Below are 14,551 nucleotides of genomic sequence, written 5' to 3'. Positions count from 1 at the left end.
GACCATACTTGGAATATTGCATCCAGTTTTTGTCACCATGATATAAAGATGTTGAGACACCAGAAAGAGTGCAGAGAAGCGGAACAAAGATGATTTGGGGACTTGAGACTAAAATATATGAAGAACAGTCGCAGGAATTGGGTATGTCTAGTTTAATGAAAAGAAGTGACATGATAGCAATGTTCCAATATCTAAGGGGCTGCCACAAAGAGGAGGGGGTCAACCTATTCTCCAAAGCACCTGAAGACAGGACAAGAAGCAATGGATAGAAACTAATCAAGGAGAAAAGCAACCTAGAACTAAGGACAAATTTCCTGACAGTTAGAACAATTGATCAGTGGTATGATTTGTCTCCAGAGGTTGCATTCTGACACTGGAGGTTTTTAAGAAGAGATTGGACAACCATTTGTCTGAAATGGTATAGGCTTTCCTGCTTCAGCATGGGGTTGGACTAGAAGACCTCCAAGGTTCCTTCCAATTTTATTATTCTGTTAAGTTTCAAATGTATTGGAGTAACTAGTAACATACTAACCAAAGACTTTTGTAGGCTGCAAACATTTTAATGATTATTGTTGAGCATACACAATGAAAATCTCCTTTTTAAACTTCAAACTGCAACAAGTTAAATAAATGTTTTAATATACAAAGGAAATACAACATAAAGTAAAACTTGCTTTAAATGGGCCTTGCACCAGTAACCAGTGTCTTTTAAAAGCTTTATTGTTGAGTTACACGCGCACACACACACACATACATACATGAACACACATTTGAGGATTTGGATCTTTATAGCAGGGTATTTAGAAATCAAAATATATTTCCACTTGAAATAATAATAAACGGTTGTGCATGATTATATGCCAATACCCTACCCCAACACTAGAATACTCCAACAGTGCAGGCACCATTAAAGAAAGGAAAGAAAGCTTGAGATGCCCATTGACTAAGTTAAGGAAGCAAGTTTCTGACCATTTAGCTTAAAGCCAGCAAAAACAAGGATCAATGATGGAACTGTAGTGTACAGGATATTAAACGGTAGACTTTACACAAATGCATTGTTATAAATCTTGAATCAGTAAACACTGGAAATCTTCAGATCTGCTCTTTGGAACAGTCAAACATTTGCTTCAGCATCTGGTTGCACAAGCCCTTGGAAGCATCACACATTGTTCTTGCCTTTTTCTTGCTGGCTGTGTAATTAATTGGGATTTGTTTTGACATTAGCAGCTAACAAAATTATTCCATGTGTTTCCAAAGCCTCATGGATAGGGGGAAAAGGCAAGTCTCATTTGAGTACAGCATGGAGATTGTATTTTCTGCACAACAACACAGGAGGCTTCACTAGGTATGAATGCAAAACCAGTTTGAGATATCCCATTTCAGACACACCAGTTCAGTTGAGATGAAAGCCTTTCTCCATGGTAGCAGCTAGGAGGCGCTCTCGCATAATCTCTTCAGAGGAATACTCAGGCAATTTAAGATAATGCACACAGGTATTCACAGATGGGTAACTTGCATCTGTAGCATCAACCTGTGAATAAATATCCATAATGAAATTTAAAAAGAGGACAGAGACTACATAGTACACTTCCATTTCAGTTTAAACATTTATTAACTTTGTAAGCAACAGATCCCTAGTCAGTATTTCAGAAATTTGGGAATTATAGCCCCACATTTGGAAGGCATCCAATTGGGGAAGGCTCCTTTAGATTCTACTACTTTTACTTGTTGTTGTTGTTATTTAGATTTGAATTTGCGATGCATAATGGCCAAATCGCTATGAAAAGGTATCTGCCACAAGCTAGACAGAGAATGCAGACAAGTTGTAAGATGTTCATACCTTGCGTACAACAGTGAGACGGGGATGTAGGTTAGCCAATCCTCCTGGGGGAAGTGTTGAACAGCCAGTTGTGAATTGGAGGAATGCTTTTCTTTCATCTGAAGACATGCCACATAAAACTCTTACAAATCTCAGGAACCCAGGGCTAAAATCAAAGCAAATAGGTAAATATTAAATACCGATCTATTAACAAGAAGAATTGACCCTAAAAACCACAACCAGATCCTGTAGGTAACCTGGCCTCGTGCCAATTTTAAAAGTGATAAGCAACACCTTGAATTACACCCAAAAGTCACTGAGAGCCAATACAGTTCACATAACTGAATAGATGTATCATGGCATACCTCATATTGTTCAGGCTGCTTAAAAATGATATTATTATTAAAATTATATCTCTATTTTATTTAATAACATATTAAACTTCTATGTCACCTGACTTTCAATGACTATGAGTGGCTCTCAATAATCAAAGTAATTACAACAAAATCAATGAAAGACAGCAAGTGTTATACACATACCACTTTCTCATGATAAAAGGCTTGAATGAAAACCCAAATCTTCACCACTCTTCTGAACAGCAGCATAGTGGGGGACATCCAGAACTTGGGGGGGGGGAGACCAGTCCAACATAGAAAACTAAATAGATGCAAGCCTGCTTCTGCTATCCACTGGGAAGATAGTGTTATATTCAGAATCGAAGTGTTCTATTTATTTAATTGTTCTTACAGACTTTTACATTTCAACAACACTGGAAGATTTCCAGTATTTCCAATATAAAACAATCTATGGCTAAAAACTCTACAATATTGGCAACATCTACTGAAAGCAAACAGACCTATAAAAATACGGTATTCACTGCCTTCATAGGATAAATGCATCTCCACCAAAGGAGATGCCTATTCAGCTTCCTAAAGCAGTTAGGTGGGCATGAAACAAATCATTAGTGTAGAGTTCAAACTGCAGAACTTTCCATCCATTTTGAGGGGAACTAACAAGCTGAAATGTTTTCAAAGTAATATTGCAAAAAAAAAAAAAATCAAATCTCTACACCAGTCACCTCATCAAATTTCATTCACATAGGTAACACATGATCAAATTTCAACAATTTTTTCAGCAAAATATTGCAAGACAACTCACAACAACCCACAAGGAAATCTCAAAAGGGCACTTAATGCAAACTGCTAATGTAATAATGATGGAGATATGCTGTGTCACCTTTATTGCCCTAACATATATTCAAACGTGAGCTCTTATTGTTCAAGTCAAATTCATTTCCGATCTTCCTTCACTGGCACTCCAGGAATCTTTTCAGTCACTTGATTTCCTAGATAAATGAAGGAGCTCCACCCTGGGACTGGCAAATAGGGGGAAGAATCAGGGAAATCCTGTCAAATGCTTTGGCTGTGTCTATATTCCATAGCTTGATACAACTGTCTACCATACTTGCTGGGAAAATTCCAAAGCACATACCAGAATTTAACTGGATCCATTAAGATACCTGAGGCAAACCACCTAATCAATCTTCCCAGTGTGCAAAGGTTCTTTACAATAAGCCATATTTACAGCAGAGACTCATCTGATTGTAGCAAAAGACTCATCATTATGTTTTATAACTACAGATCATATACCAATTGCTTTGAGATAAAGACCAGTTCTAATATAGGATTTGTATTAGGCAAGAGATGATATTGATGATTTATTGAAATTTGTTATAGTCACCAACTCCAAAGGACTCAGGGCAAGCCTATGGATGACATGAATTCTTTCCCACTAGGTAGGGGATAGAGGATAAAACCTCCAAACATCAATAACAAGCAGGATTCAAAATCCAGAATGACAGTTTTTCTGGAAGAAACTTACACCACATGGCAAGTTGAGTGGAATATGAACAGGATCTTTAACTTGTCCCTATATTGTCTACCAACATTACATTCAGAGCTTGCTATCTCAAAAACAAGACGCCTGGACACCACCATTTTTTCCTGGAATGTTATTATCACTCTCATTGTCCTTGCTAGCAGTGAAAGACCCGAAACTCAGGAGGTCAGATTTCTGATCAATTTAAAAAGCAAGAGACAGCCAAGCTGAAGCACCATAATTACACTTTCTTTGATAATCTACAATACAGTAATAGAAGGGTATTTAGGCTGTCAAATCCAAACATATACAACAAACAGGAAGTCGATTTCTGTCAGTAATTTCACATTTATCTCTCTTTACCACCAGGATGTATTTTTCCTAATGTTTTATCAGAATCTGCCTTTCTATAAACCTAAGACCACTGTTTCGATATCTTGCAGTCTGGAATGTGGAAGGAATTGATATTCTTTCAGATACTTAAAAGGCTGCTACTATAGCTCGCTTATCTTTTCTCAAAGCTAAATATACCTACTTTCCTCAGTCTTTCCTGAGACTCAGTTTCCAGCCTCTGAATAATCCTTGATACTGTTCCTTGCACCTGTTATAGTTTGTCTAAATTGCTCCTATGTTTCAATATCTAGAACTAGACACAGTATTTAAGGTATAATTGGACCAAGATAACCAATATACTGCTTCCTAACTGAATATATCTGTATTGTGTCACTATTATTTTCAACTCATTTCTTTACCTAGCAGGTTTTCTATTTTGTGGGTCATTTGTTTTATTTATTCATTTAAAAAAAATATTTATATAGTCACCCATCTGATACCAAACTCTAGACAGCTCCCAATCAAGAATTAAATCAGTGAGGGGTCCTAGGTAACATCATCAGCACAAGTAAGGAATGTGGTTTGCTTTCAATATTTATTCTAGTTGCTTGCCCTGTCAATGTTGGTGGAAGTGGTCTTGGCAGTTGTTTGCTTGGGCTGTTTACTGTTCGCAATAACCCAATCAAGGAACTGCCAAAAAGGCTAAAGTAAATCCCATTCCTTACTAGCACTGATGATGTTAACAATAACAATAGCACCTAGACTTATATACCGCTTCATAGTGCTTTACAGCCTTCTCTAAGTGGTTTACAGAGTCCGCATATTGCCCTAACAATCTGGGTCCTCATTTTACCAACCTCGGAAGATGGAAAGCTGATATAAAACATCTGAAAGAAAACAAGCAAGCTCAGAGGGCACCAAGGACCGTCTGAGCTACAAATATTCTCCTTTATTGGTAATTAAAGCAGTATCAGTAATAAAGCAACATAAAAGCATAAACAGTAAAAACAAAAATCTGGCACCAAGTTAAGATTCCAACACACACTCACTTTATCCTATCCCAGAGCACAGGGGAAAAGTCAAGCCTTCAGTACTTTTCAGAAGGTCAAAAACGTAAAGGCCAAACTTCAGGGGAAAGATTGTTCAATAGGGTGGAGCTGCCATGCCCTAGCCCTGATAAGATGGCAATGTTTAGGGGAAGGCGCTAGAAGCATGCCCTATCATCTGATAGGATGGTAGATATCCTTAGGAAAATCTAGAATATTACCCACCTTTATTTTGTATCACATTTAAATCTGATAAATATGCCTTCCGCTATCTTCAAATACATTAATAAAAACTTAAGTAACATCAAGCCCAGCATTGAAGCTTGTTATCTCATTCAATTTAGATGATGAACCACTGAACTCTGAATACAAATTCAGACCAGTTTTAGCTCCAACTAACAGATGTATTATATGTATCATTGTATCATTTAACTAGTTTCTAATTTGAATGAGATGGGAACACTGACAAATTTTACATAACGTACCACCTTCCTTGTTTCTTCAATTGCTTTGGGGCTTTGGAAATATTTAGAACAAAATCTGTATATTCTTAAGATCATTTCACACAGCAAATCAAATTAAAAGTCAGAGATTAAACCTTTGATGACTAAGATACATTAGGTAAAGGAAGGCTTCTTGGGGCTCTGACTACAGAAGGCAAGCTTACAATGAAATTGTAAAAAAAAAACCTTCAATAAATATGTACTGTTTAAAATATAGTATTATATATAATTTCTTAAAAGATATTTATTTTTATTTATAAAATTTATTGGCCACCCATTTTGCCATAAGGTAAATTTACAACTTATGAAAACGTAGGTATTCTATGATGAGAAATTCCTTGTAAGGTAAAAATATGAAGCTGGAACAAGTAACATTTCATAGTTTTAATGGTTCTGGATTGATTCCCTCCTTATTTTCTTCCTCCAAACCATTATCTTTTATGACTAAATCTTAAAATTAATAGAAATATGCTACTATTTGATGAAGTACCTGTCTCGAGTGTACCCAAGTTTAGGTTCTGTGTAGTTGATTATATCTTCAGCTGCCCAGGATGGCGACTGATTACCACAAAGAATCATCTGAACTTCTTCATAGCTAAAGGAACTTAGCTTTTCCATTGGAAAGACTCGGTTGAAGCCATCTTTATGGAAAAAAAACAGGGCAAAAGTGAGTATGCTTGAAGATGTTTACCAGAAAAAATACTCATATCTTTTATTCTAATACTCTCCTTGTACTACACGGACAAATATGTTCACAAATCATCTGAAATTCACCATCTCTCTCTCTCTCTCTCTCTCTCTTTTAAAAAGGTATAGAAATCAATTCCTAGCAGAAATATTTGGCTATCTTTAACAGAATATAGCAAACAATAGCATAAAACAAGCAAATTAAAAAAACAAAACAAATAAAGCACCTCTTCAGAGAACTATTTTAAAATCCAAGTATCATTCTTTCCTTACTCCAACATGCATGGAAAAAAAGAATGAGGAAGAAAATGTGACACTTGTTTATATAAAAAAGAAGTATTTATATTCAAGACAATTAACAGAACAGTTTAAGCAAGAATATTAAATTGTAAAAATTGTCAAGTGTAAAAGAACACCATCACAGAAGTCAAGTCAGCAAAACTTTAGAAGACCTAGAAATGTTTTTAAAAGTTGTTTTTCCTAATATAATAAGGTAAGCTTCCTAATGAGAACTGCCGTTGGTGAGATGGATGGCACAGAAGCTAAATAAATATAATTTCATTATAGTTAGCTTAGGATTCGACTCTCCACATGTTGAAGATTCCCAATATCTCTAGTCATTGGTCATTCTGCAATTACATGAGTCCAAAATCATCTGGTATCCACTAACGTTAATTGGGGAAAAAAAATCCATCTCACTAATTTATCTAGAAATTCCAATTATGACTTAAAAGCAATACCTTTTTCCTTGCCAAGGTCCCCATCTCCCTTTTAAGTAAGAGATTTATGTTCTTGTCACTAATAAACAATTACATACCTCTGAAAGCATCCATTTGTTTCTGTATGCCAGTGTGCATGCAGAAATCAAACATCAAGTCCACATATTCTTCTGCATTATCCATAGTTACCAACTATAATGAGATTGACAATGGACAAAAGGGAGTCATGTTACATTACAGAAGATCATTAAAGAAATTAATATTGGACTCTAATAGTGTGAAAATGTTTTGTGAAATATTTGTGATTTTTGTAAATAGCTATTCTGAGTAGATTTTTAAAATATATTTAATAAAATCTCTAACTGGCAACAATCCTAAAGGACTCTAGGCACTGAAAACTTCCAAAAAATTTCATATTAGATAGCCAACCAGTTTGTATACTATGCTATACTGGTGATTCCCCAAACCAGGCCAAAGACATGAAATTGTCTTGCTTTAAACTAGCTGTCAAAAATACAAAAGGGTTTGAACTACACAGGGAGAGATTTCCACAGAGTGAGAGCTACTACAGAGAAGGCCTGTTATTTCATCTATATCCCATGGACCTTTTGGGGGGGGGGGAGATGCTCAAGGTGTTGACTCTCTAGATAATAGGAAAAGATAGCAGATTTATTGATTTTAATTGATTTATTAATGTTGATATTGCCCAACTCGGGGCACCTCATGAAACAGAGAACATAAATAAATATAGTAAATTAAACCAATACATTGCAAAATAACATAATTACATGGTAATTTTCCTTGTAATCTAAACAACACATCAGAAAAATATAAACAGAGGAATCCATGTCTCATGATGGAATTGGCTATGTCTAGTTTAATGAAGAGAAGAACAAGGGGGGACATGATAGCAGTGTTCCAATATCTCAGGGGCTGCCACAAAGAAGAGGGAGTCAAGCTATTCTCCAAAGCGCCTGAAGGCAGGACAAGAAGCAACAGATGGAAACTAACTAAGGAAAGAAGCAACCTAGAACTAAGGAGAAACTTTCTGACAGTTAGATCAATTAACCAGTGGAACAACCTGCCTCCAGAAACGGTGAATGCTCCAACATTGGATGTTTTTAAGAAGAAACTGGACAGCCATTTGTTTGAAATGGTATAAGGTTTCCTGCCTGAGCAGGGGGTTGGACTAGATGACCTCCAAGGTCCCTTCCAACTTTATTATTATTATGATAATGACGATGAGGCCTAAATCATCCTGGAAAAGGTTCCAGATACTCCTTCCTCTTGAATCTTCCATGGCTTCAAGGCTATACCATTAGGCTTTCCCTCAAAAGATTTTCTCCTATATCCAGTGCTCACACCCTATCTGGCTGCTTAATATGAGACAGGAAGAGACAGGTCAAACCCACCGATAATGCTGTTCTGCACAGAACCCCATCTACTTCTTCAGATTCCACAAGTTCCAAAGAATTCCATACAAGATGTGGGTAGGCTTACCACAATGGACTTTGTACAACTGACATCTAGTCCAAAGGAAATGAGAGCAATTTTTGCAAGTTCATCATTGTATAGAATCTTCAGTCATGTATAGGGACACTACTCTGCTCATCTTTCCATAATACTCTCAGATGGGATACTCTAAGCATACTGGAAGTGTCTCAAGCTTGAAACAGGTCTTTGCTATGAAATAGCTTGTTTTGATACAAAATTTCTTTCAAAGTGGCCTGTTTCATGCTAAAAACCACTTGTACTCAGAAAGGGCAATTTTGCCCTTGAAATGGGTTCCTTTAAATTCAGGATAATTTGATTCAAAAAATTTTGCACACTACTAAATTGTCTTATTAGAAATATTTACCTCATCTTCTCCACCAGGCTTGAGATCCACTGCTGTAAAGCCATAGACTCTGGATGAAGGGCAAAACTGGAAATTAAGACTATAAAAAAAGACAACATTAGTAAATCATAACTTTTTATGTTTTTTTTATCAGATAATTAAGTATCAGAAAGCATCATAGTATTTCTATGATAAGAGTCACAGCGATATAGATTCAGAAATAGTATCAGATTCATTCATTCTTATGTACCAGACATGTCAAACACAATGCCCGCGCGTTGAATCCGGCCCGCAACTGGCCAATATTTGGCCCCAGGGATGGTGAGGGATTGGCCCCTGCCACCATGGCCCCGCCCAGCTCGGCGGCCCCCAAGGCACATGCACAGGAGGTGGTGAGTTGCATGGAGTCACTGTGAATACCGGCCTGGCCCTCCAGCAGCAATGCTGCAGCAGCACTGGCAACACATGGAGTCGGGAGCAGTAGCACATGATGCGGCCACCAGACACGCCTACTCTGTCCCATCTCTTTTTGGTTGGAGAGCAGGTCGCCACTGGTCATCTCAGCCCCCTCGCAGGTCTTGCCCGTGATCCGCGGGTGGAGCGTATTCACCTTGCGCATCTTGGTACCTGCTGCAGCCGCTGCCGACAGCCACTCACACAGGTACATTAGGCCGCTGCCCTGACCTGCAGGCCCGCCCAGCCCCAGCAGAGATGGGGGGAGGCACGCAGTCCTAGCTGGGCCTGGGGGGCTATGGTGCCCCCGGGGGTGCCCTTTTGCTTGCTGGGCATGGGCGCGCTCTACCATATCTACTCGGGGCTTCCTAGCTGGCTGCTTTTTTTCCTTTGTGCTGGGCGGGCCTGCCGCTCTGGGCAGCAACAGCAGCCTAATGGACCTGCATGAGCAGCCAGTACCGAGGTGCATGAGGGGAATGTTCCAAGAAGGTTCCACACCCATTTGCACTACTCAGGTGATCTTGATGACACAGATAAACCTCCAGGTGGCCTCAACGATTCTCTAAAAAAATGCAAATGCTGCAAGGAATATAAATCTTTCTATTCCCCACCATCCAGTCAGAGCTGAAGAATCTTCTTGGATGAGAAATGAAACGTCTTCAAAGAAAAACAAGAAAGTCCAGTTGCCTTCCTTGTGAAAAAGCATTTTTGGGTATGAACTTTTTCCAGTCATGCAAAATTTATCTAGCATGATCATAACTTCATTATATTGAAGGATATCTCAATATCCAATGAAAAACAATTTATACGTGAACAGAATGACAATGTTTAAATAAAAATCTATATAAACACCTCAATATAATTAAACTGTAAGCTAATGCTGCAAATATTATATTTCTGTGATTTTGTTTAGAAAACAAGTAGTTTGCACAATTTTCAAACTAGTATGCTAATTCGTTTAAGAGCACCAACATTTACAAAAACAACTTGAGAAAAAAAAATCACCTTACCCTAAATCTTCTATGCTAAGTGGAGGTCCAGAACCTGATGGGTTCTTCATCATAAGTTCTTGAAGTTTAGTATTTTTTTCATCTTCTGAAAGGCCCTTGTTGCTTAATATTTGACGTCTCTTAATTGCAAGATCTTTAATTTCTTTTAAAAATCTTGCTCTGTGAGGGTTTACCAGTTCAAAATCTTCCCATGTTAGGATTCCATTAAACCATGCTGGAGGCTTAGGTTTTGGTGGGTCAAGAATAAATTCAGATTTGGAATCTTCTTCAAAACTTCCTACTGATAGGGAATCATGTCCCTCCTCTGTAGAGGCTTCTGATTGACTTTCAGTGCAGTGCAAGTCTCTGTCACCCCGTGATTCATAAATCAGTTTACTCATATTGCTTTTAATATCACCCATGCACATGAGTTTAAAAAAAGGCTTAGAAATTGGCAGGTCTACAAGTCTATTGTCCTGGATACATTTAGCTAAGAAAATCCCAAGAAAATGAAACAGTTTAGTGATTCTTTCAAGTTCATCACTATCCTGTGGGAACGGTGCCGTGAAGAGCCCACAAGAGCGCTGTACATAGTATCCTGGAGGTTTCAATCCACCGCCAATATCAACCTTTTTAAAAAAGGCAAAGGAGAAAAGTGTTATTGAAGTTACATAGTACCATATCTTTTATTTGTATATTTTTCTGAAAAGGAAATATACCTGTCGTGATTCATCATCTGGAAAATCATCATCACAGAGCCAAGCTCCCAATTCTGTTCTTTGGAATTCTGCTGCTACTAATGCATAAAATTCCAAAGTAGGTCCTAATCCTGTTCCTTCTTCCCCTAAAAACTCCACCTGGGAATCAATAAAACAAAAATTTAAGTAGCTCCAAGGGAAATATTACCTATCATAATGTGCCGATGCATTCAGATTTGCCCAGACAGAGAATCAATAGAGGCTTCCAGTGAATGAAAATGGGAAACTGAATAATTTTTGCATCCCATGCATAAAAGCACATAGGAGGCTGCAAAATAAACTTTTTTCCCCTTTACTCCAGAAAGAGAGATCTGTGCATACACAGATTGTCTTGTTAATATTTATTTTATTATTTTTTAAGAGGATATATTTTACCTCCAGAACTGACTTTCTATCTGCATGAATCTGCATAACATTTTCTGCCCATTCCATCAAGGATTCACCACGTGGAACTTTGACTCTTTCGTGTTTAAGGCGCCCAACTCTGAATTCTCCTGGATCATCTCTTCGTACAGTACTTGCAGTTCGTGTTCGCTCAACAGTTGCCTCACGTCGATTCTGCAGCCACACAATAGCTCTGATAAGAAAAAGAAATGCATTCATTTAATTTAAAATGTTAAGCATCTCTTCCATCAGTTTCTGTAAAATATTGAAGATTCTTAATATTATGAATGTTAAGATTATTCACCCCTAACGTAACAAACCAAAGCTTATGATATTCATGTTAAAAAACTGTTACACACTAGGACGAATAAGAAATTAAATGATTTTGAGCACAGTTCTCACCTTGATGCTCCAAATGCTGTGCACGTGAAATACAGTTGTCTAGTTTCAAACGGGATTAAGAAAGGACACTTGCTAGTTATCTGTTCACACCAGTCTGGTAAAGCTCCACTTGCTAATGCTAATGGTTCCTGTGATTTAACAATTAAAATATGAAAACAGGTAAGTCAGACCAGTAAAGTGCATGGATATAAAGCTATTTTTACATGCTGGCTAGTCTTTTCTGTACTCACCTTCAACCATGAATCTCATAAATTAATATAAATGCTATATAAAAATTAATTTTCTTACACAGCAATCTTGTCTTCAAGCATGGCAACCTCCAAGAAAACTAAATCCTTGGCAAACAGAAATCAGGGGCAGAGGCATCTTAAGTATTTTTCACTTTTCTGATTTAGGAGATGGGTTGTTTAACAAAATCTCTCTAAAATTGGGATTAGTCACAATTCTTAGATAGGTCAGCAACTTTGGGGGATGTAGCCCCTGTATACTCGCTACTGTATCAGACAGGTTCTTCCACTTTAATAAACCACCTAAGTTAATGACATTTAAAAAGAAAAAGAGAATATGCTTACTATTTAAATGGAAATTTAATCTTCTGAACTTTTATAATGGGTATCTCAGTAATTTCCATCCAAATAAGCTTACCATTCAAGAGTGAGGCTATGTTGACTGAATTGTGTAACTGGCTATATTATTTTTACTTGGCTCTGGATATCTACTTGGCTCTCAGATAAATAGCCTCTCTTTACATTTTGATTTGTGAACTGAATAGATCATATATAAAGGGCATATTCATAGAATTAATTTTTCCACAAAATTGCATTTTAAATTTCTGAACATCTAAAAGAATATATAACTGAAAATCTTAAAATAATTTTTCAATAATACATCACCTCAATCTGTTGAAGAATTTTTGTGGTAATTTTTTTGCTTGTAAATTCATCTGGTGGAAAATTAAACTGAAGCTGTTCATCTCCTTCTGAAATAATAACAGAATTTTTTATTTCATGTTTTCTTAGAGAGTTTTAGGGGGGAAATCTTTAGAGGCTATTTTCTACTAACCTTCTTGCAAAGTTCGAGGAGAACAAGGGTCACTTGCAACAATGTAGAGAATACGCAGTAATTGCAGAACATCCTCTACTCCACAGGAATTCTGTCCATTACCAGCTTTGGCTTGAGGTTGTTCTTTAATTGAACTAAGAATGTCTGAATTTTGAAGCGTGGAAATCGCTCCCTGATTCAAATTAGATTTTGATCCATGCTCACAAAAATCCTGCATGAATTACCAGAAGAAAAATAAATAGAAATTGAGTTAATAATGGAACATGCCCTATTACATCAGCCCATCCCACTTAATGAGGCAGGGAAGATATGTTTGTGGACCCTATCAGTTAAAGAATTCCAAATGCTGGGATCTGGGAAGGGAATTTTCTTTGCCATTGCCCCCCCCCCCCTTGAATATTCTTCCTGCCAGAGGCAAAGCAGGTCCCCAATCTCCTGGTCTTTTCAGAAATGTCTAAAGACCTGGCTCTGCCATCTTGCATGGGACTCTCAGAGGAGTATGCAGCTGTGGGATGGTTAGTGCTCCAATGCTGAATTTTAACTATCCTTGCTTTTTATGTTTTTAATATTTTATTTGAACTCCACCCACAGTTCCTCTGTAAGAAAGATGGGTGGTTTCTAAATTTGATAAATAAAAATAAATAAAATTTTAAAAAGAAAAAAAGATGTGTAATTCGAGCTGGAGCTTAGACTATTATTAGGCATCATGTTAAGGTTATCATTACTGCAGTAATTCAGAAGTATACAAAAAAAAGCTAACTATGACAACAGCACATAATGACACTTAATCAAGAAACAATGTTAGTTTTATATCAAATCTATCCAAATTCTCACAAGACCAAAACCACACATTTCCAAATTAATATTTTTAGATGTAGATATATACCTTGTAAGCGGCTATGAGTTGAGAACAATTTCTGTTTTTCCTAATGCTTTTATTAGTGCCAGTTAATTTCCAGTGACGCAGAAAGGCTGAATCCGCATTCTTCTGCAGGTAGGTTATCAAATCATTCTTTGGTAAGTCATCAGTGCCAAGATACTGCTCCACATGCTCTATTGACCAGCAACCCTACAACAGGAATCACCTAATGTTGGTCTTTCCTGATTGTAAGTTTGAAAGATTTAAATTTATGCTTCTCTAGGAACATGCATTTATGAAATATCACACAACTTATGTAACAAAATTAATTTAGCATAGCTTTCAAGCTGTTTTAGGTGCAAAAACTGCAAACATCTAAAGGTTAAGATTGTTCTCACCATTTTCCCACTGTCTTTTTCTTTATCAGAATCCTTCATTTCTTTGTATACAATTCTAAACGTAAAAAAGATCAAAGTTATTTATATAGCTTTGACTAGCTGTTCATTGCCAAAGAACTTGTTTCTAAATTATAACTGTACAACAGGGCTGAAGTTCTCCAGATATTTTGGACTTCCATATAAACCCTGGACAGTATGGTTAGAAATTATGGGTGATGTAATTCAAAATATGTGAATAATTCTAAATTGCTTACCACTGTATCTAATCATGGATACTGAAGCATCATTAAATTTGATAGAAAAGGACTATTAGAATGATCAAAGAAATAAAATATTTTTTACAAAATTATGTTTGGAAACTTTTGGTTTAAAAAAAAGGCAGAGGGGAGCACCATAACTGCATATAAATTTATATACACTATAG

At 36.8% G+C, this 14,551-nt stretch overlaps 1 protein-coding gene across 11 annotated transcripts in view; it reads right to left on the bottom strand.

The window, feature by feature from the left end:
* Positions 1-544: 544 nt before the first annotated feature.
* HECTD1 (HECT domain E3 ubiquitin protein ligase 1) overlaps positions 545-14,551 on the bottom strand; it is a 77,851-nt gene continuing 63,844 nt past the window's right edge. For 10 of the 11 annotated variants that reach the window (XM_039351906.1, XM_039351898.1, XM_039351897.1 and 7 more), the window contains 13 exons: positions 14,128-14,182; positions 13,757-13,939; positions 12,871-13,081; positions 12,702-12,787; positions 11,809-11,936; positions 11,398-11,599; positions 10,984-11,121; positions 10,286-10,893; positions 8,844-8,922; positions 7,084-7,177; positions 6,070-6,220; positions 1,841-1,985; positions 545-1,531 (listed from right to left, as the gene is read on the bottom strand). In XM_039351906.1, coding sequence (XP_039207840.1) covers positions 1,394-1,531; positions 1,841-1,985; positions 6,070-6,220; positions 7,084-7,177; positions 8,844-8,922; positions 10,286-10,893; positions 10,984-11,121; positions 11,398-11,599; positions 11,809-11,936; positions 12,702-12,787; positions 12,871-13,081; positions 13,757-13,939; positions 14,128-14,182 — 2,218 coding nt within the window. In that variant the 3' untranslated portion in view covers positions 545-1,393. The remainder of the gene's footprint in view (positions 1,532-1,840; positions 1,986-6,069; positions 6,221-7,083; positions 7,178-8,843; positions 8,923-10,285; positions 10,894-10,983; positions 11,122-11,397; positions 11,600-11,808; positions 11,937-12,701; positions 12,788-12,870; positions 13,082-13,756; positions 13,940-14,127; positions 14,183-14,551) is intronic. The other variant, XM_039351904.1, reaches the window with a different exon arrangement.

This window comes from Crotalus tigris, unplaced genomic scaffold (genome assembly GCF_016545835.1).
Source record: "Crotalus tigris isolate CLP2741 ecotype Arizona unplaced genomic scaffold, ASM1654583v1 scf7180000018371.15429387391:27106975, whole genome shotgun sequence".
In the NCBI taxonomy this organism is placed as follows: domain Eukaryota; kingdom Metazoa; phylum Chordata; class Lepidosauria; order Squamata; family Viperidae; genus Crotalus; species Crotalus tigris.
This window is presented reverse-complemented; position numbering and strand designations above follow the sequence as displayed.